The following is a 20,594-nucleotide window of genomic DNA, read 5'->3' on the forward strand; positions in this document are numbered from 1 at the left end:
TCAATTAACAGAATGCAGTAATTTTTTGGTGCCTTTTCAGGTGGGAGTACAAATTGGAAATTTGGTGCTTGGTAAGATGTGGGAATCTTTCTGTGATATAATGAAAAACCGGGTGAATCAGGTACTTTGTATTTGCATCAAAATATTAGGTATTTCTATCTATAAAACTAAATTATTTTTATTTTTAAAACATTAAAACAATAGAGGAGAGGAGATTTTTCCCTTTTGTTTATTCTTAAGGAATTTTTATTTAAATGGTAAAGTATTTTATGGAGCCGATTATAAAATCTTTCCACTTCTAAAACATAATATCTAAATTTATAAAATTGAATATGACAGTTCCTTTATAATTCCAGTTCCAACAGAACAATTTGATATATATCTTTTTGTAATGATTTTTAATTTATTGTGTTGATGTGGTTTCAAGTAGCCCACTCAATATAACACCATCTACACAGTGCATCATACTCCCCCAAACCCATGCAAAGTCTCTTTTCATTAATAATCATTGTATTTAATTTTTATGTATTTTGTGAATGTCTAAAAGCAGGGATAAATCCAGATTACTATTCCCACTTTTCCACCCACTAACTTAAAAAAATTGGAGATTATGATATGTTTTTACACCTACCTTTTTTCACATAACAAGATGTTTTCATCTCAGTAAATAGAAAATATTCTTATTCTGTTCTATGCCTATATACAGTCCATTGTATGGGCATACCCTAATTTATTCAAGTAGTACCCTATTGATGACATTTGGATTGTTTCCAGTTTTTGCTGCCATGAATAATTTTCTGATGAATAATCTTACACAGTTTTGCAGATGTGCAATTTTGGGTACATTCTAAAGTGAAATTACTAAACTCAAGGTCATAGCATTTGTGAAAAAAAATTTTTTATTCTTAAATGAAATAGACCATATTTTGAGGGAATCCATTTGTATTCACTGGAAAGTGCTGATCTTAATATTGGGTTTCAAACTTTCTTTTATTATAGCTCACATTAAAAAATTATTTTATATTGTGATTCAGTGTATACAAACACAAAGTTTTCATGAAACAGTATTTACCTTTACCAAACATGATACACTGTACTGTTTTCATTTTCTTTTATATTTTGTTCTTTAAAAATGCTGGGCACAATCCACTATTGACTTCATAACCCACTATTAGAATATAACCTCTGTGTGAAATAACACTGCCCTGGAGTTTATTTTTAATTAAACATTTTCAAAATATATCATAGTTAGCAGATTAAAAGTATTTTAAATGTTAAAGCTTCTTCCTAAATCCACTTGTCTGATGGATATGGAGGACAGGGAAGCAGAAATGAAGATGAAAAGTAGGCTATGACTAAACTATGAAGACCAGACTATGTACAGAATCCTAGAAACCTTTGAAGACTTTCCTGAAAGACTATCTAAAGAAATTGGCAAAGGAAACCAAGACCTAAAGATGTTCAAGAACTCCAGGCCACAAGTCCACACTGCTAACTGTGGAAGAGATGCAGTCTGAACTGCTTGTTTCAGCTCTAAATACAAACTACCACCAGATTTACTGTTTTAAATAATAGTATACACTGATTTACTTTGTCAGTTAATGTCTACATTCATTTCAAAAAACTGTTGCAAAAGAGCTCTTAAAATATAGTTGATATACAGTCTGATAAGAAACAGCAAGTTATAACACAAAACAATGCAAAACCCTCCAAAAATTTATAAATTACATCAAACAGCCCATGTTCTACCCCTTTGTTGGTAAAAAATAAATGTGCAAAGACAGTAATTGTAACAATATTTTTAAATAGCACTAGAGAACTAGTATATTTCAAATTGCATCTGACAATTACTGAAACCAGGTAATTAAAGTTCATTATAGATAAGGGATTTCTTGTATTTGCATAATATTCAAATTATATTCAAAAATACCTTAAGAAAACAAGAGGAAATGTGTATCAATCAATATCAAAAAAATTTTACTCAGATTTAGAACTATGTAATAATAATATTGTTTTATTTAGGTATATTTCATGTATATACTAATGTCTAATTAAATGGTGCTAAAAATCATTGCTTCCAAATATTTGGTATTCTCTCAACAAAGGAAACATATGTATTGATTTTACACATTAATAAATGTATAACATTAAATTATAATTATTTTTCTTAGTATTTTAGTATTTGCTTTTACACAGAAAATTGAGTGTCTAATGGCTAACTAATCATAAAGGCTTTATGTTTGGCTCAGGCAGCCATTCTATATATATAATTTCCCCATTTAATTAGTTTTAATTAAGCATTTTCAAATTATATCATAGTTAGCAGATTAAAAGTATTTTAAATGTTAAAGCTTCTTCCTAAACCCACTTGTCTATATATATTTTGGATTCATCAGACTACTAATCTTACAAAAATGATATGACTCATTAAGGTTAATTCATAGAAAATATGTCTCTAATATCCCTTATCAAACACTGGCTACATAGGATGCTCTCAATTGCACACTATATATTTAAAAAAATAATCTAATGTTATTTACCTGGAGGACAAAAAATAAACACTAAACATACTGCATTGTTTATAATAATCAAATGTTGGTATTTATATTCACAGTAAACTAAAAAGCATTAGCAAGGTATTTAAGATGAAGCCAGGACTATGCTGTACCTTCCAATCTATATACGTATAAGAAGATTAACTTTAAAATATTCTAACAGTAAGCATTACAATTTCAACATATATTTTAAAAAATCATACAGAACCAAGATAAAGACTACATAACTTTCACAGTTTAAGTTTCCTCTGGCTCTAGATAACTTGTGCTTTAGGTTCAAATTTTGAGAATCAGAGATGATTGCAACTCAGTATATCAGCACGCTCTGTTCAAGCTTATATGCAGAATCTCACCACTCTAATATTCTTCACAAATCATGCTCCACACAGTAAACTACTTAACAGCTATGGGATTAGAAATAAAACAATTTACTTGAATACCTTACTTAACATCTTTGAGTGTTCATTAGATAATAAGATGATTTTCCTTTAGATAATATTTTCATTTTAAGATCTCCAAGTATTCACTGTTGGGTGTTTGTGTGTGTGTGTGTGTAATCATTCTAAAATATATATATGACTTTGGAACTCCTTAACGAGATACACTGAAGAAAATTTGACCTTTCATTCATGGCTGAGTTCATCATCCATTCATATGGCAAATATTTATTGAGCCTCTATGTGCCAGACACAGTTTAAATGGTCAGAAAGGTAGTTACACGGCTTATACTGGGAAGAGGGGAGAAAATTAAAAAATCAACATATTCACTACTGAACAATCAGGTTTTTTCAAATACTAATATGAATAAATTTTTAATAGATGGCATAATACAGAGGAGTGGGGTGTCACAATTTTTAAATTAAGTCTTTTGTAAGGTGCCTGAAAAGTGGGACCGAGTTGGGAACAAAATAACAAGAAGCAGGCTAAAATAAAATATGAAAGCACAGTGAGTATATTCTATGCAGAACCAGGATCTACAGTTAGACTAAGCCAGGGCTAAACTGGTATGTTCAAGAGGCTGTCTGGAGATTGGCATAGCTGAGTGAGTAAATAGACATAAAACAGGAAAGGAAGACAGGAGTCATATTATGTAGGGTACATGGTATTTGCAATACAACAAAAAGTTTCTGCATAATTTTAAGTAGAAGAATGACAAATATATATTTTTAGAGCTCTAGTGGCTACCATGTAAAAATAGACTGATGAATGGTAGAAAACTATACTACTAGCACAGGTGAGGGTTGATGCTGATTTACTTTACAGCAGTAGAAACAGCAAGATAAGAGGACACAGACTATGTTCTTGAGGTACAACCAATGATTTGATGATGACCTAAATGTGAGAAAGTGGGAAAAATGAGATATATCAAAGATGACCTTTTCTTTGAATAGATGGTAGTTCTATTGATGACATAAGGAAAGCTAAGAGGAATGGACAGGGAAAGGAAAAAAACATTCTATTTGAAGGGCCCATTACATGTCTAAGGAGAATTTTCAAACAGGTAGTTATATCTCACTTTAGAGCTCAAAGATTTTTTTAAAATATATTTTTAGAGAAGTATAGTGACATTCCCAAGATTCTAAAAGTTACTGCAGTAGTGACTAAAATAGAATTTCACCCTCTACTAACAATAATGGAAGACAAACATCAGACACAATAGTAATAGCGGAATCTTAAGGACTGGGACTATATTACAAACTAATCCTGCAAATAAAAATAAAAAAAAAGAGAAAGAAAGAAAGATTGCTTAAAAAACTTAAACATTCCTAGTCTGGATCATCACTATCCAACAGAAATATAATGCAAACCAAATAAGTAAATTTAAATTTTCTAACAGAAACATTAAAAAATATTTTAAAAGAAGTCAAATTAATTTTATAATAACTTTAATATATCTTAAATATTGTTTTAATATGTAACAATAAATAATGAAACACTTTGCATTCTTTTTTCATATTAAGTGTGAGAAATTATGTGTTTTACACTTAGAGCACTTCTCAATCCATACTAACCAATTTCAAATGCTCAACAACTAGATGTGGCTAGTGGCTAATGTATTAAAATAGTGCAGTTCTAGACAGCATCCACATTACTTACATATTTTAACATTGCTTAATATACTGTCAGACATAGCAGACTGCATTGCAGGAAAGACTCTTAGGACCATATCCAAAATCCTAAACAGTGAGAGAGAGAGACAGGAAGGGAAAAAGAAGGTGAGAAAGAATGAGAAGGATCGATTTGTAGTTGCTTTCACTTTAGTTTTGTACATTGAGTTTCTCATACGAGCCTTGACCTGGGCCATGCCAGTGTCCCCTTGCTTAAGCCAGCGGCCCTGTGCTGACGAGCCCATGGTCAGAGCCAGCAACACTGGGGTTTCTAACTGGTGACCTCAGCGTTCCTGGTTGATGCTTTATTCACTGCGCCAACACTGGTCAGGACTGACCTGGAGTTTGGTTGACCAACTCTTATGTGTTGTAAAGAGGGATCCCTTTTTGGACTATACTAGTCTCCCAAGAATTTCCTGTAATTCTCCTGAAGTTAAAACAAAGAAATAAGCATATTTTACTAATTTGTCAATTTCCACAGAAAAGCCTACTGTGATTTTTATTAGAATTGTATTGAATCTCTCAATTTGGAAATAATTGACATCTTAAATATATTGCGTTTTCTTTCATTTCTCTCAGCAAAATTATATAGGTTTTAGTATATAAATGTTTCCCATTTATTTACAGATTTATCCCTGAGTATTTCATAATGTGGATGCTATCGTAACTGATATTTTAAAATTTTTTACTTTCATGTTTTATTGCTAACAATAGAGATATAATTTTTATGTTGATTTTGTATCCTACAACCTTCCTAAAATTTTTTTACTAGTTTTTTGTAGATTCAATCAGATTTATTGCAGAGAAAATTATGTCATCTATAAAGACAGTTTTTCTTCTTACTTTCCTCAATAAATGTCCTTTTTTTTTTTAATTCTTTTTTTTTGTGTGTGTGTGTAACAGAAAGAGAGTGTGTGTCAGAGAGAGGGACAGATAGGGATAGACAGGAAGGGGGAAAGATGAGAAGCATTAGTTCTTTGTTGCGGCACCTTAGGTATTCATTGATTGCTTTCTCATATGTGCCTTGACCAGGGAGTGACCCCTCGCTCAAGCCAGCGACATGGGCTTCAAGCCAGCGACCTCGTGGTTTTGAACCTGGGTCCTCTGCGTCCCAGTCAGATGCTCTATACACTGTGTGTCACTGCCTGGTCAGGCTGATTGTCCTTATTTTTTAATAAAAAACAAAAATCTCTGGATTTAACTGACTACCATCTTTAACATTGTTAAGGGGTGAGTGTAACATCCCTGTTTTGTTCATGATTCTGAGGGAAAGCATTCAATCTTTCACCATTAACAATGGTATGAGCAGTAGTGTTTTAGTAGTTACCCATTATTAGATTGAGGAATTCCTTTCTATTTGTAGTCTGCTAAGAGGTTTTTGTTTGTTTTAAGTAATAATGGATTTGTGATTTTGTCGAATTCTTTTTCTATATCTATTGAAATGCTCATGGATTTTCTATTGTAGTTTATTATTATTGGAGAATTACATTGATTTTTGGAATTTTAAACCCATCGTGCATTCTTGTGGTAATCCCTATTCAGTAATGACATGTTGTAGAATTTGATATACTAAATTTTAGTTTATATATTTTTTCTATGTTTATGAATGATATTGGTCTTTGCTATTTTTTCTGATTTTGGTATCAGGGAAATGCTCACATCATAGCAGAGTAGGGAAGTATACTGCTCACAAAAATTAGGGGATATTTTATAACTTCATATTCATTTTGAAATACCCCCTAATTTTTGTGAGCAGTATATTTTCATGACTCCAAGGTTTTTGAATAGTCTAACTTCATGTAGAATTGGTATTACTTCCTTTTTAAATGTTAAGTAGAATTTACCATTGAAGCTATCTGGGCCTGACATTTTCTTTGTGAAAAAAATGTTTAGCATCAGCTTTAATTTCTTGAATAGACATAAGATTGTATACATCTTCTTGAGTGAGCTTTGGTAATTTGTCTCTTTTAAGAAAGATGTCCATTTCACTTAAGTGGTCAAGTTTATTGGCATAAAACTTTATAATATCCTCTTATTATTTTTTAATATTTATGCCACCTTTCTCATTCTTAACATTGGTAATTTGTGTCTTTGCCCTTTTTTCCTGATGAATCTGGCTAGAGAGCAATTTTATTGATCTTCCCAAAGAAAAAGGTTTTCTTTTCTCCTTTTCATTGATATACACTTTTATTTTATTTTTTTTATTTTTTTTAGAGAGAATGAGCATAGCGTGCTCGCATGAGAGAGAGAGACAGATAAGCAGGAAGGGAGAGAGATGAGAAGCATCAATTCTTTGTCGTGGCACCTTAGTTGTCTATTGATTGCTTTCTTGTATGTGCCTTGACAGCAAGGCGGGGGTGGGGGGGGGGGCTAGGGTATGTGGCTCTAGCTGAGCCAGTGACCCTGCGCACAGACTAGTGAGTCGGTGTCAAGCCCTATGAGCCTGCCCTCAAGCTGGAGATCTCAGGGTTTCAAACCTGGGTCCTCAGTGCCCTAGGCCAACAGTCTTATCAACTGCACCACCGCCACTTTGATCTTTATTATTTCCTTTATTCTGTTAATTTTGGCTTTAATTTTCCCTTGTTCTAATATTTTATTTTTGAACGATGAAGTCATTCACTTGAAACTTTTCTTCTTTCTCATGTAGGTGATTAGTGCTACATATTTTCCCCTAAGTATTGCTTTAGCAGTGTCCACAAATTCTGAGGTTTTGGTTTCCTTTAGTTATGAATACTCTATTTCCCTTATGAGTTTTCTTTCATCCACAGGTTATTTAGGAAATATGTTATTTAGTTTTAAATATTTAGATATTTTCTGAGGATCTTTAAGGTTTTTTATTTTAATGTCATTGTTATCAGAGAACATATTTTATATGAATTGCTTCATTTTCATTTTTGAGACTTGTTTTATGGCCCAGAATATAGTATATCTTGGTAAGTATTTCACCAGCAATTAAAGAAAATGTGTATTCTGTTGTTAGATGAATAAATGTCAGTCAGGTCAAATTGGTTGAGAGAGCTTTTCAGGTCAATAGCCTTGCTGATTTTCATGCCCACCAGTTCTATCAACTATTGGATAGGGATATTGAAATATGATTATAATTGTGGATTTGTCTATTTTGCTTTGCATGTCTCTCAGTTTTCGCTTTTTATATTTTGAAGATTTGTTACTAGGTATAAAATAATTTAGGACTGTTAGTGTGACCTCTGTTTCATTATGAAATGACTGTCTTTATTCCTGGTAATGTTGTTGTCTTTAAAATATAACCATTGTGGTTTCCTTTTATTCTTCTCATCCAGTGTTTTGTTTACTCTTAAACACTGTGCTTTTCAACTGCATTGACATTTTTTTATAGGATGACTCTAGGAAAAATTATTTAGTCATTCTCTTAATTTTTTCTCTTTTAAGAGAACATAAGAGTAGTAACTATACCATAGAATTATTCTCCTCTTGTTTTCATATACCATAGAATTGTTTTTCTATAATTATGGCTGCCTTTTCAAAAAATATTTTTAAACAATTCAAAAGATATTGAAACAAATTTCTATTAATTTTTATCACCGTTCCTGGCCAGCTGGCTCAGAGCGTCGGCCTGGCATGCAGGAGTCCTGGGTTCGATTCCCGGCCAGGGCACACAGGAGAAGTGCTCATCTGCTTCTCCACCCCTCCCCCTCTCCTTCCTCTCTGTCTCTCTCTTCCCCTCCCACAGCCAAGGCTCCATTGGAGCAAAGTTGGCCCCGGCGCTGAGGATGGCTCTATGGCCTCTTCCTCAGGCGCTAGAATGGCTCTGGTTGCAACAGAGCGATGCCCCAGATGGGCAGAGTATCGCCCCCTGGTAGGCATGCCGAGTGGATCCTGGTCAGGTGCATGCGGGAGTCTGTCTGACTACCTCCCCGTTTCCAACTTCAGAAAAACACAAAAGAAAAAAATTTATATCACCATGAAATTTATTGTTTACACATTCACTGGTCATCGTCAATCTAAATAGAATATCATCATATGAACACAGAAGATACCTGTGTTTAATTTTGTTTTCCTACCTTATTAATTTATCATTGTTTCATACTTAGGATATACACAAAGGTACAGGTATAATCTCATATTTTTTTCAAATTTAGTGAGTTGCAATTTAAAACTGCAGTAGAATTGTATAACAGTTATTAATTGCTCTCAACTGTACACACTTCAGTTTAAATTAAGACACATTGAGAGACTGAACGTATTTATTATTTGTTTGTTTTTTAATGAAGGGAAGTAAATGTTTCCATTTATTGTTTTGTATGTCTCCTTCACAGTATTATCATTTATAATGGTTCATGACTTCTTTTTAGATTGGTCAGCTGGCTTTTAAAGGGATGAGGAGACTCAACAGAATTCAGTCCATTGTGTTTGAGACTGCCTACAACACCAATGAGAACATGCTAATTTGTGCCCCCACTGGAGCTGGAAAGACCAACATTGCGATGCTTACGGTTTTGCATGAAATTCGCCAACATTTTCAACAAGGTGTTATCAAAAAGAATGAATTTAAGGTAGGAAATTAACAAGGCAGACAACAGCTTTTTAAATTGTAAAAATAAAATTAAAGTTGTATGTTACACAAAATCTGGAAGTTTTTCAGAATAGAAACAGAAGCAGGGTCACAGAAGTGGCTGGACAGCTGTCATAGGTAAGGGGGAAGTGGAGACTGGATCAAAGAAGGTGAAGGGATTAGCCGAAAAAACATATACATAACATACATATACAGACAACAGGACAGCAATAGCCAGAAGGAAAGGGTGGGTAGAGGTGGGGGGGGGGGTAAAAGAGACTTTCCGTGGGGCATGGAAGGCACGATGTGGTGTGTAGAGAGTGTCATATTGAGTGAGACACTTGAAACCATGAAAACATTATAAAAGTAAAATTAAAAATACAAAAAGTCTGGAAGTTTTTAAAGCTTATTTTACATGAAGTAACAGTGCTGCTTGTCTTACTTACTTCATTACTATTAAGGCAATCTCTGTGTTTTGAAAATTCCATCACTCCTTTGAAAAACTATTTTCTTTGAAGCAGAACCAATTTTCCAAGTGATAACACTATATAAACAAATTTCATTGTCCTTTAAACAGCTGTATACTTATCCGGCAAAGATAAGTACCTTTCATATATCACTAAGATTTTTCACTGGAAGTAGCTAGAATCATATTTCACAATAAATTATGACTTGTTATGACTACTGTGAAACAAATGACATTGTAGTTTATGCTCATTCATCAAGCTAGTGTTTCTTTGATACAGATTGTATACGTTGCTCCAATGAAAGCCTTGGCAGCTGAAATGACAAATTACTTTAGCAAACGTCTAGAGCCACTGGGCATCGTTGTGAAAGAATTGACTGGAGATATGCAGTTGTCAAAAAATGAAATTTTGCGAACTCAGGTATGTTGCATACTTTGATTTTTTAATACCATTTTTTTTCAGGTGATTGTGAAAATTGTTAAACAGCTATATCTGAAGTAACTATAAAACATAATACAGACATAATGTAATAAGCCATATCTTTTACAAACGAGATTTTTGGTAGGGCTTTGTATTATCGTATCCCTTTAAACTTCTGTGTTTTTTGCTATATCTGAGTTAGGTTTCTTGTATAGATTTTAAATTCATTGATCATAATATTGTTCTTTTAAAACAAGGGAATAAGGATGTGAATAAGACAGATTTCAATTTTAAGAGCAGAAAATTATGTAGATCTTTAAATGATTCCCTTAATATACTAAACCATTTCAGAAGGATGATTTAACTTAAAATAACAGTTTTTAGTCATCCTTTATTTCATCAAATAGAAAGTTATTTAATCATGCACTGTTTATAACACTCTATTAGGTGGAATGCATGACAGTGGAGGCATTTAAGATGCACAGTTCTTGCCTTCAAGGATTATGACTGATTAGGCAAAAACTATATTAGAGCTATAACTACGTAGGTTGTCATTAATGGATGCAACATGTAAGTAAGGTAATCTTGATAGTGCTTTAAAAAATGAAATACCAAATGACCAAATATTAATGGGATAATTCTGGGAATTTTGATAGAAATAGATGATACAGCTTGTGAAACAATGAATGGACATTGATTTAAAATGTAATTGAAGGGTGTACTTACTGGCTTTCTTGCACAGCCGTAACAAATTACTATAAGCTTGGTGGCTTAAAATAACAGAAACTTAACTTCTGTCTTAGTTCTGGAGATGAGAAGTTTGAAATCAAGGTTTCAGCAAGGTTAGTTTCCTCAGAAGGCTCTGACAGAAGACCCTTTCCATGTCTCTCTCCTAGTTTCTGCTGGCTGCTGGCAGTTCTTGGCATTCCTTGGCCTGTAGACACATAATTCCAATCTCTTCCTCTGTCTTCACATGGCCTTCTTCCCTTGGTATCCTTTCTCCGACTCTTCTAACAGCATTATTCATTGGATTTAGGCCTTTTCCTATCCGATATGATATCATTGCAAGATTTTTTTCCCTTTAACTACCTCTTCAAAGAGCCTTTTTCTAAATAAGGTTACATTCAGTTTCTGGGTAGGTATCTTTTTGGGTGTCATCATTCAGCCTACTTTGTACACTGAACCACGTGACAAAGATTGAAAACCAGGTTCCGGCTAATTGTGTTTTGGGGTTGATATGGATAGAATGTGTTATAATTCATATTTATGTTTGTTGTTACCAGTTATCCTAAGTTTGCCTTTCATAGATATTATTTTAAAAGCTCATCCAAACCCATGTATTTTTTCCTCCTAATATTTTTATAGAATCTTATTATTACAAGTTAATTTTTCTAAAAATCAGTAATTATATTCAATATATTAAGTGCATAATACCTTTTATCATTATTTTAGTATCACCTGCCTGAAGGTATTTTAATAATTTCTTAACTTGCCTTTTAATTAAAAGGATATTTTCTAGTCTTTGATATATAATCAAATTTGTAATATTCACTATGAAATTTGAGTGATTAGATATCATTCAGCCTTTTCCTTGAAGCATTCTAAATTTAGTTTTGTTGACGTATATTTTACGTATAGTAACTTAGTTTAACAAATTTGGGTGTTTTTTTTATATAATTAGTACACATTACACAATGACCTGAATCATTTTTATAATTTTAAATTTATCCAATAAAAAGGGAGTTTTACAGATTTATATAGCACAGTACAGTATTATTGCAGTTTCCACATTTATGGGCACATTAGATTCTGAAAGTTTGTTCATGTTTTCATAAAGTGGTGTTATATATAATAGGTTCTAACTCTATCTCCTGGGAGCTCTGAACATATTTTTATAGAGATCATATCTCAAAAACTACACATCAGGGTACAGACTGATCTATTTTTTAGCATATGAGTTTACTTTTATAATCTTTTGTAAAGGCATATGCATTAAATCAAAATTTAATACTTAATAAATTATCTTCATTAAAAGTTAAATTTTCTGAAATGGAGCCATTCTAGAGCATACAAGACCATGCTTCTGATGTATTATATACTTGAAGAAATGAATTTTGTATGGTGGATACAATGAGGTTTAGGGAAGAAATTAAGTTATATTGTTTCTCATTAATTTCTTGGACAGTTAAAAATTAGCATTAGCATTAAGGTATTTACTGTAGGCCCTAGCCGGTTGCCTCAGTGGATAGAGCAATGGCCCAGCATGTGGACGCTACAGGTCGATTCCTGATCAGGGTACACAAGAGAAGCGACCATCTGCTTCTCTAACCCTTTTCTCCTTCTTCCCCACTCTCCCATAGCCAGTGGCACGATTGGTTCAAACTTGGCCCTAGGTGCTGAGGATAGCTTGTTTGGTCTGAGCGTGTCAGCCTCAGGTGCTAAATATACCTCGGTTGATTTGAGCATTGGCCCCAGCTGGGGCTTGCCAGACGGATCCTGGTCACAATGCATGCATAAGTCTGTCTCACTATCTCCCCTTCTCTCACTTTAAAAAAAAATTTACTGTAAGTGGTAAGTTTGGCTTTGGCAATCTTGTCTCACTGTTATTTCAAACCCAGATCTCTTCCTCTGTATCTCTTTTCTTTAGTCTTTCTGCACACCATTAACAAACTCATTAGAGGAAAAAAAAACTGCATTGATTTAGTTATTTTCATTGATGTAAAGCAGTAGTTCCCAAAATGTGCCTTAAGTTCACCCAGGGTTTGCTAAGACTCTTCAAGGGGTTGATTAAAACCAGTATGCATAGTAATATGATGTTATTTTCTTTTCACTTGCATCCTCTGACAAATATTTAGTCGTTAGCAGTCCAGATGCTACAGAATGTGCCTTTGCCATCACTGACAGCTAATGGGATCAGTACTTTATATTCTTGTGTTGTGAAAATTCCTCAGTTTTAACTCTAATATATACAAGAAATGTTGATGATTATAACCCACAAAAACAAAACTTATTTGGGGCCTCAATACTTTTGAAGAGGGCAAAAAAAGTCCAAAAATCTTAATGTTTTGGGAACCACTACTCTATGGGAAAGCTCCTTATACGTGCTACTGGACAGTCTACACCAGCCTGTTTTTCAACCTTATGCCCCAACTGCTTTCAATTATAAATTATAACCAGACCATTTTTTATTTTTCTCAAATAACATTTTCTCTAATGAATTTCGATATTTAGTAAGTTTCCTAGGCATTTTCTTTTTTTTCATAATGCCTTCGTTTCTTTAATGACATTTTTTAAAATATTACACATTCTTCAAAACTCAGTTTGAACCCTGTGAGGAGTTGTTGTTGTTGTTCTTCTTCTTCTTCTTCCTCCAACTCCTCCTCCTCCTCCTCTCCTCATTCTTCTCCTTCTCCTCTTCCTCCTCTGCCTCCTCCTCCTCCTCTTCCTCCTTCTCCTTCTTCTTCTCCTTCTTCCTCTTCTTCTTTCTCTTTTTCTCCTCTCCTCCTTCCTCTTTCCTCTTCCTCTTCCACTTTCTCTTCCCCTTCCTCCTCCTCCTCTTCCTCCTTTTCTTCCTCCTCCTTTTCTTCTTCTCCTCCTCCTCCTCCTCCTTCTCCTCCTTCTCCTCCTCCTCCTTCCTCCTCCTCCTCCTCCTTCGTCTTCTTCTTCTCTCCTCTTTTTCTCCTCCTCCTTCCTCTTCCTCTTCTGCTTCCTCTTCCCCTTCCCCCTCCTCCTCTTCCTCCTCCTCTTCTTCTTCCTCCTTTTTCTCCTCTTCCTCCTCCTTCTCTTGTTGTTGTTGTTCTTCTTTTTCTCCTCCTCCTCCTCCTCCTCTCCTCCTTTTTCTTCTTCTTTTTCTTCGTCTGTGTACCTGCATCTTATAGCAGTGACATTCATTTATATTTATAAAATAATACCTTGTTCACAATGTGTATGCTTTTGGATCCTGGTGTGGTCTCAGAAATCTGGACTGCTCTCACATAAAATCTTGATTGTTCTTATACCGTATCCAACTATGTATTGATGGTAGTGAAAGAATATTTATGGAAAGGCAGGCAGGTAGCATTTGAATTGAAATTATGATCCAGTCACTATGCTAGGTATATATGTGCATTCTTAGTACTAAAACCTTTTTGAGCAGTGTCTCCAGTTTACAGATCCAGAAGTCAAACTCATTTAAAATCTGCCTAGCCTGACCTGTGGTGGCGCAGTGGATAAAGCATAGACCTGGAACACTGAGGTCGCTGGTTCAAAGCCCTGGGCTTGCCTGGTCAAGGCACATATGGGAGTTGATGCTTCCTGCTCCTCCCCCTTCTCTCTGTGTGTGTGTGTGTGTCTTTCTCTCTCTCTGCTTTCTAAAAAATAAAATAAAATAAAAAATAAATAAATAAAATAAAATCTTCCTAGATCTATAAATTATTTATATATTTTTAAAAGATTTCTGAGCATTCTTTTTTTCCATTGGCTCATCTCTACTTTTCTAGACCTGCTCTGTATCCTTTGTGAATATTTGTTAACTCTGCAAGGGCAGGGACCATGAGCTTGGCCTCAATAAAAGTTTATAAATTGAACCTCCTAGATTGTGGTTGCTCTTTATTCTCCTCCAAGGTAGCCCTCTTGTCAGTAATGCTAATTTTTGTAGGCTTGAAACTAGATAGCTACTAACGTCTTCACCCTGTCCTACATATTGTCACTGAATAGGCTGCTGTATCATTGCCTTTGAGATTGGGCTATAGAGAGAGCATAGTAGCTATATTGCCGAACATGCAGGAGGACAGACATACTTAACTCCTATTTTTGAAGTTTTAATTTCCTGCTTCCCCTATTTTTTTTCACTTTTGTAATTTTTAGTAGCTTTCTTGATTCCTGCCGTATATTTTTTAGTAAATAAGTATTCCAATAGTTATCGCAATTAAATATAATCTTAAATTATTTCTATCATTTAAAAAATGTTTTCAGTGATGTTCGTTTATCTTTTTTTAAAGAATAATATGGGAAGGCAAATTCTGTCATGCTGTTCTGATCATATTATTCCCTTGCTCATGAGCTTTCATTTGTTCTTTATTGCTTATTGAATTAAGTCTTACTACCGAGCTTGTTAAGAATCTTGTATAAATGGAGCATAATATGAGATGTTATCTGTTTTGTGGTTCACTAGGGACTGTCAGATTTAGTAGGTGTTATGATTTTATTGGGGTTTGAATGTAAAATTTTCTTTTACAAGACAAAATTATATAATTCTAAGATTTATTGTCAGGAGAATAACTAAGGTTGAACTGAAAAGCAACTTTGAACAACTTAGTAAGTTTCTCATCAGTGAAAACACCCACCTACTTTTCCTTCATTATTCTGCATCTACCATCAATTTCAAAATTCTTCCCCTAAATTTACTCTTTATGAAGAGTTACTGTTTTGTAATATTCATTGTGTTTTTTTCAGTTGTTCCATTGAGCAGACGTGCTTTTTCTTATATCTTCTTGTTCCTCAACTCAGATGATCCCTTCTGCATTCCTTCCTAATATTCTAGATGTAGTATTCCTTTTCACCTCAGTGAAAATACTGGTCAGAAATTTTAGTAAAGCGTTCTCCTGTCCTGACAGTAATTCTGTATGAGGACAATGCTTTAGCTCTGAATTCTAAAATTGTTTTTCTCCTCTTATGTTTGTTTGCTCATTCTTTTATTTTTCTTTTTTCTTTTTTCTTTTTTTTGTATTTTTCTGAAGTTGGAAACCGGGAGGCAGTCAGACAGACTCCCGCATGCACCTGACCAGGATCCACCCGGCATGCCCACCAGGGGGCGATGCTCTGCCCATCTGGGGAATTGCTCTGTTGCAACCAGAGCCATTCTAGCACCTGAGGCAGAGGCCATGGAGCCATCCTCAGCGCCCAGGCCAACTTTGCTCCAATGGAGCCTCGGCTGTGGGAGGCTAAGAGAGAGACAGAGAGGAAGGAGAGGGGGAGGGGTGGAGAAGCAGATGGGTGCTTCTCCTGTGTGCCCTGGCTGGGAATTGAACCCGGGACTCCTGCATGCCAGGCTGACACTCTACCACTGAGCCAACCAGCCAGGGCATGTTTGCTCATTCTTATCCTATGCTGAGTTCATCTGTGCAGCTTTGGGAGTTGAGATGGGTTATTTCAGGTTTTATTTTTGTTTCTGTTTTGGTTGAGGGTGGAAGGAAGTTCTGTTCATGTCTCTCAGGCCTAGGCAACATCAAAGGGCACCCTGAATTTCTGTTGTTTTACTCTGCAAGATCAGAGCTCCAGCATCCTTAGTTGGGAGGGTGTATGTGGTATATATGTGGGAGTGCTCATGTCACACTACTCTGATTAACTCTCTTCTCAATGGAATTTTTTCCTATGGTATAAATTTTATTGATTATTTTGCTGAGAAAATATATGTGCATAGGGGTGGCCAGTAGGAAAAAAGAGGAGATGGGAAATTAGTTTGAAATGACATAAACTCAGGTTGCAGTTCTATCTGAATATCTGTGCATATAATTATATTGCTACCTTTCTGTGTAAAATCTGAGATGCCTTTATTTTATCTTCATTCATAAAGGATATTTTGGCTGGATATAGACTTGTAGGTTGTCAGTTCTTACAGCACCTAAAAAGGCCACTTTTTCCTAGCCTTTAAAGTTTCTGAAGAAATAGCCACTGCCGTTCAAATTGTTGTTCCCAGTAGGCAATATGTTGTTTGTTTCTCCCAGCTTGTCAAGATTCTGTCTTCATCTTTAGTTCGCAGAAGTTTATGATGTGTCTAAGTATAGATGTTTTTAAGTTTGTCTTATTTAGTGTTTATTACATTTCTAGATTCTGTAGGTTTATATCTTTTGTTAAATTTGGGGAATTTTCAGCCTTTATTTTTTCAGTCCCTCACGTTTTCTCTTCTTCTTGGACAACACTGACAGGACTGTTAGATCTTTTGTTACAGATGAATAATTTCTTTTTTTTTTTTTAAGACTTGATTCATTTTAGAGAAGAGAGAGTCAGGGAGAGAAAGGGGGGAGGAGCAGGAAGCATCAACTCCCATATGTGCCTCAACTGGGCAAACCCAGGGTTTCGAACCAGCAACCTCAGTATTCCACGTTGATGCTTTATCCACTGCGCCACCACAGGTCAGGCACAGATGGATAATTTTTATTAGTCTGTCTCTGGGTGCCAGAGTGGCTGGTATTCATAGGCAAAAAACAAAACAAAACAAAAAAAAAACAGATAAAAATGCACCTCACCAACACCCCTGCTTTTAATTTTTTTAGTTCTTATTGATTTTAGAAAGAGAGAATGGGAAAAAGGTAGAGAAATATCAATTTAATGTTTCATTTATTTATGCATTCATTGGTTGACTCTGGTATGTGCCCTGACCTACTGATTCTACTGATTCTTTCATCTATTATCTGTATCTTTTATACTGAGCACTCTACCAGTGAGTTTTTAATTTACCATGTATTTTTTAATTCTAAACTTTTTATTTGGTTTTTCTTTATGTCTTCTGTTTCTTGGCTGAAACTTTTTATTTTTTTATTTGTTTGAAATGTGTTTTAAATTGCTTCTTAATGAATTTTTATAATAGTTTTAAAAATCTTGTCAGATATTTCCAGCATCTTGGTTAACTCTGTGTTGTCATCTGTTGCATATCTTTTCTCATTTAACTTGAGATTTTTCTGAGTTTTGATTTTGCATGTTATTTTCAGTTATACCCTGGACTTTTGGGGTATTATGTTATGAGACTCTGGTTCCTATTTAAATCTAAGTCTTACCTATTACTTCCTGGCTGGCATATAAGGACTTTTTCATACATGTCTCTGGTGGCAGTCTCAGTGCATAGTGAGGTGGGGAGGAGTACTATTTTCCATCATGGTGTTTGACTAGTGTTGTTCAGAAGGTTCTGTTTATGAGGGCTGTCCCCTTCTGTTCTTTGCGTAGGAAAAATTCTCACATTTTCGTTTTGTTTTGGAGTGTGTCCTGTACTCTTTAGCTTTCCGAATTTTGAGTTCCCTCAACTCTAGGCTGGAATATATAAAAGTCTTTGTTGAATATGTGCTTTGCAAATACTTTCTTTCGGTTGGTAGGCTTTCTTTACGTGTCCATAACAGTGTCTTTTGTAAAGTAAAGACTTTGAATTTTTATAGACTCCTAATTTACTTTTCTTAATATTTTTGCTTTGTGCATCTTATTTTAAAAATTTTTTGCCAACCCCATGATAAGATTTTCTCCTGTGTTTTAATCTACAATATTTATAGTTTTAGGCTGTGATACATTTTAAGCTCATTTTAAGATCTTTGTGTAAGATAGAGGGAGGAAGTGCAGGCTGGGCAGTTCAGTTGGTTAGAGTGTTGGCCCACTACTCCAAGGTTACAGGTTCGATCCTGGTCAGGCACATATAAGAATCAACCAATGAATGCATAAATAAGTGGAACAACAAATTGATGTTTCTCTTTCTTTCTCCTATCAGCTCTCTCTCTAAAATTAATAAACAAAAACTAAAAAAAAAAAAAATACAAAAAAACCAAAACAGTGGAGGCAAGGGTTTTTTTGTTTGTTTTTTGCATATGAATACCTGTTGTTCTTGCACCATGTATTGACATAGTTATTTTTCTCCATTGAATTGCCTTGGAGAAGCTAATTCACTTTATATATCAATATATGGCTCTATTTCTGGATTCTGTTCTGTTCCATTGATTTGCATGTTTATCTTTATGTAATATCATACTGTCTTGATTACTGTAACTACATAATATATCTTGGAATCAGATAATTTAAGTCTTCCAACTTTGTTCCATTTCTGTGTTATTTTTATATATTCCAGGTCTGCTCATTTCCACATAACTTCTATATGTTTTGATTTATTTTGATAACAGTTCCCATCTATAACTGCATTTTTATCTAGAAACTATAGAGTATAGAGAGAACGAGTTATAAAAGTATGACTTGGGGATTTGTAGCTGTTTTATTTTGAATTATTTTGCAAAACTTGAACCCCCTGAGCACATTGTTTTAATGGCATACAAGCCTAACTGACTGAAAAGAGATCATAAGAGTTTTAAATGTAGAGAAAACAATACCTACAAAACTGTAGGATTATAGATTCCTTTTAGATATTTAATTACTTTTTAAACTTTTAGTTTTTTGTATTTTGGGGTTTTTTTGCATGTTGGCTTTTTCATCTATAAGGTTATTTTTATCACTTTCATTTGGCCTCCCTCCAAGTCCTCCAGATTGTCCCTGAATTGAGTAAACATGTCTCACTTCCTTTAAGTACTTTTGTGATTTCAGCCTGGCTTTGTGCTCGTCTGGTCCGAATGCTATTTCTCTTGGGTTGTAGAGCCCTTTGTTCTGATATTAGACGTGTGGACGTGTCCACCTGCCTGTCAGAGAACCAGCTTTGACTGTGCCTCTAAGCATCCCTAGCTGTGTCTGGTCCCACAGGCATGCTCCGTCCTTGACCATTGCTGAGTAGCCGAAGACAGCGCACGCCTGGTTCCGTGCTTGCTTCTGAACAGCTGGGTGTTCACTCCCCAGAATTTGTGCAATAAACTTTTAGTTTTTTATATTTTCCTTCTCATTTTAATGCATATTTCTTTATTATAGAAAAATTTAATAATAGACTAACCAAAATTATATAACATGCCTAATCACAAGTTATTACAAATACATACTTCTCATTTTTGTGCTAAGATATATTCATATATTTAATTCAGGGTACTATGTCATAGTTGTACATTGAAATTACTTGATTTTATACATGTGAAGTGTTTAGGACAGTGGTTGGCTCATGGTTTCTTAATAAGCATTAGCTATCTTTTAATAAAGTTATATAAATGAACTGTTTATAACATGCCCTTTTCATTATTTAACAATATACCATGAACAGCTAACTATTCATGTCAATGGATATATGTCTACAACAGTTTTAATTATATTAAGTAACCATACAAAGTAGATTGCTGATGGTTGGAAAGGACCACACTCAAACCTGCCATGAATTCTTCATTAAATTGGGATTATAGTGTAGAAATGTTCAATATACTAGCCACTAGCCACATACACTATTTAAAGTTAAATAAAATTAATTAGGTTTAAAAAATTTTTTTTCTCATTTGCACTAACCTCATTTCAGCTGTTCATTAATCATCAGTGGTTACTGAATTAGATAATACAGAAATAGAACATTCCTATTTTCACAGAGATTTCTGTTTGACAGTGACAAAGTGCTTAAAGGGAGCATTATGGCAATATAGAGGACAGAAGCTGAACCAGTGGACATGGGCATATAGTTTCAGTATACAAGTTTCTGTCATGGTGGAGAAAGAAGCTAATTATTGCTAAGCCACTCCTCTTTTATTGAATTTAGGCTTACAGTCTTTGGTCTTCAGTTTAAGGAAATGTTTACAAACATTAGACTTCACCAGTTATGAACCTATTTTGATACAGTTCTCAACTCTATACTTGAGAATTTCTGTTTGCAGCTTCCCAGAGTCCACAGGACCCACTCTCCATAGTAGTCCACAGTATTTTA

General features: G+C 34.4%; 1 protein-coding gene across 1 annotated transcript in view; it reads left to right on the top strand.

The window, feature by feature from the left end:
- The window catches only part of ASCC3 (activating signal cointegrator 1 complex subunit 3), a 351,207-nt gene that overhangs the window by 91,010 nt on the left and 239,603 nt on the right, over window positions 1-20,594 (top strand). Inside the window, exons 9-10 of the mRNA XM_066358816.1 lie at window positions 8,995-9,195; window positions 9,941-10,081. Coding sequence (XP_066214913.1) covers window positions 8,995-9,195; window positions 9,941-10,081 — 342 coding nt within the window. The remainder of the gene's footprint in view (window positions 1-8,994; window positions 9,196-9,940; window positions 10,082-20,594) is intronic.

This window comes from Saccopteryx leptura, chromosome 1 (assembly GCF_036850995.1).
Source record: "Saccopteryx leptura isolate mSacLep1 chromosome 1, mSacLep1_pri_phased_curated, whole genome shotgun sequence".
NCBI lineage: Eukaryota > Metazoa > Chordata > Mammalia > Chiroptera > Emballonuridae > Saccopteryx > Saccopteryx leptura.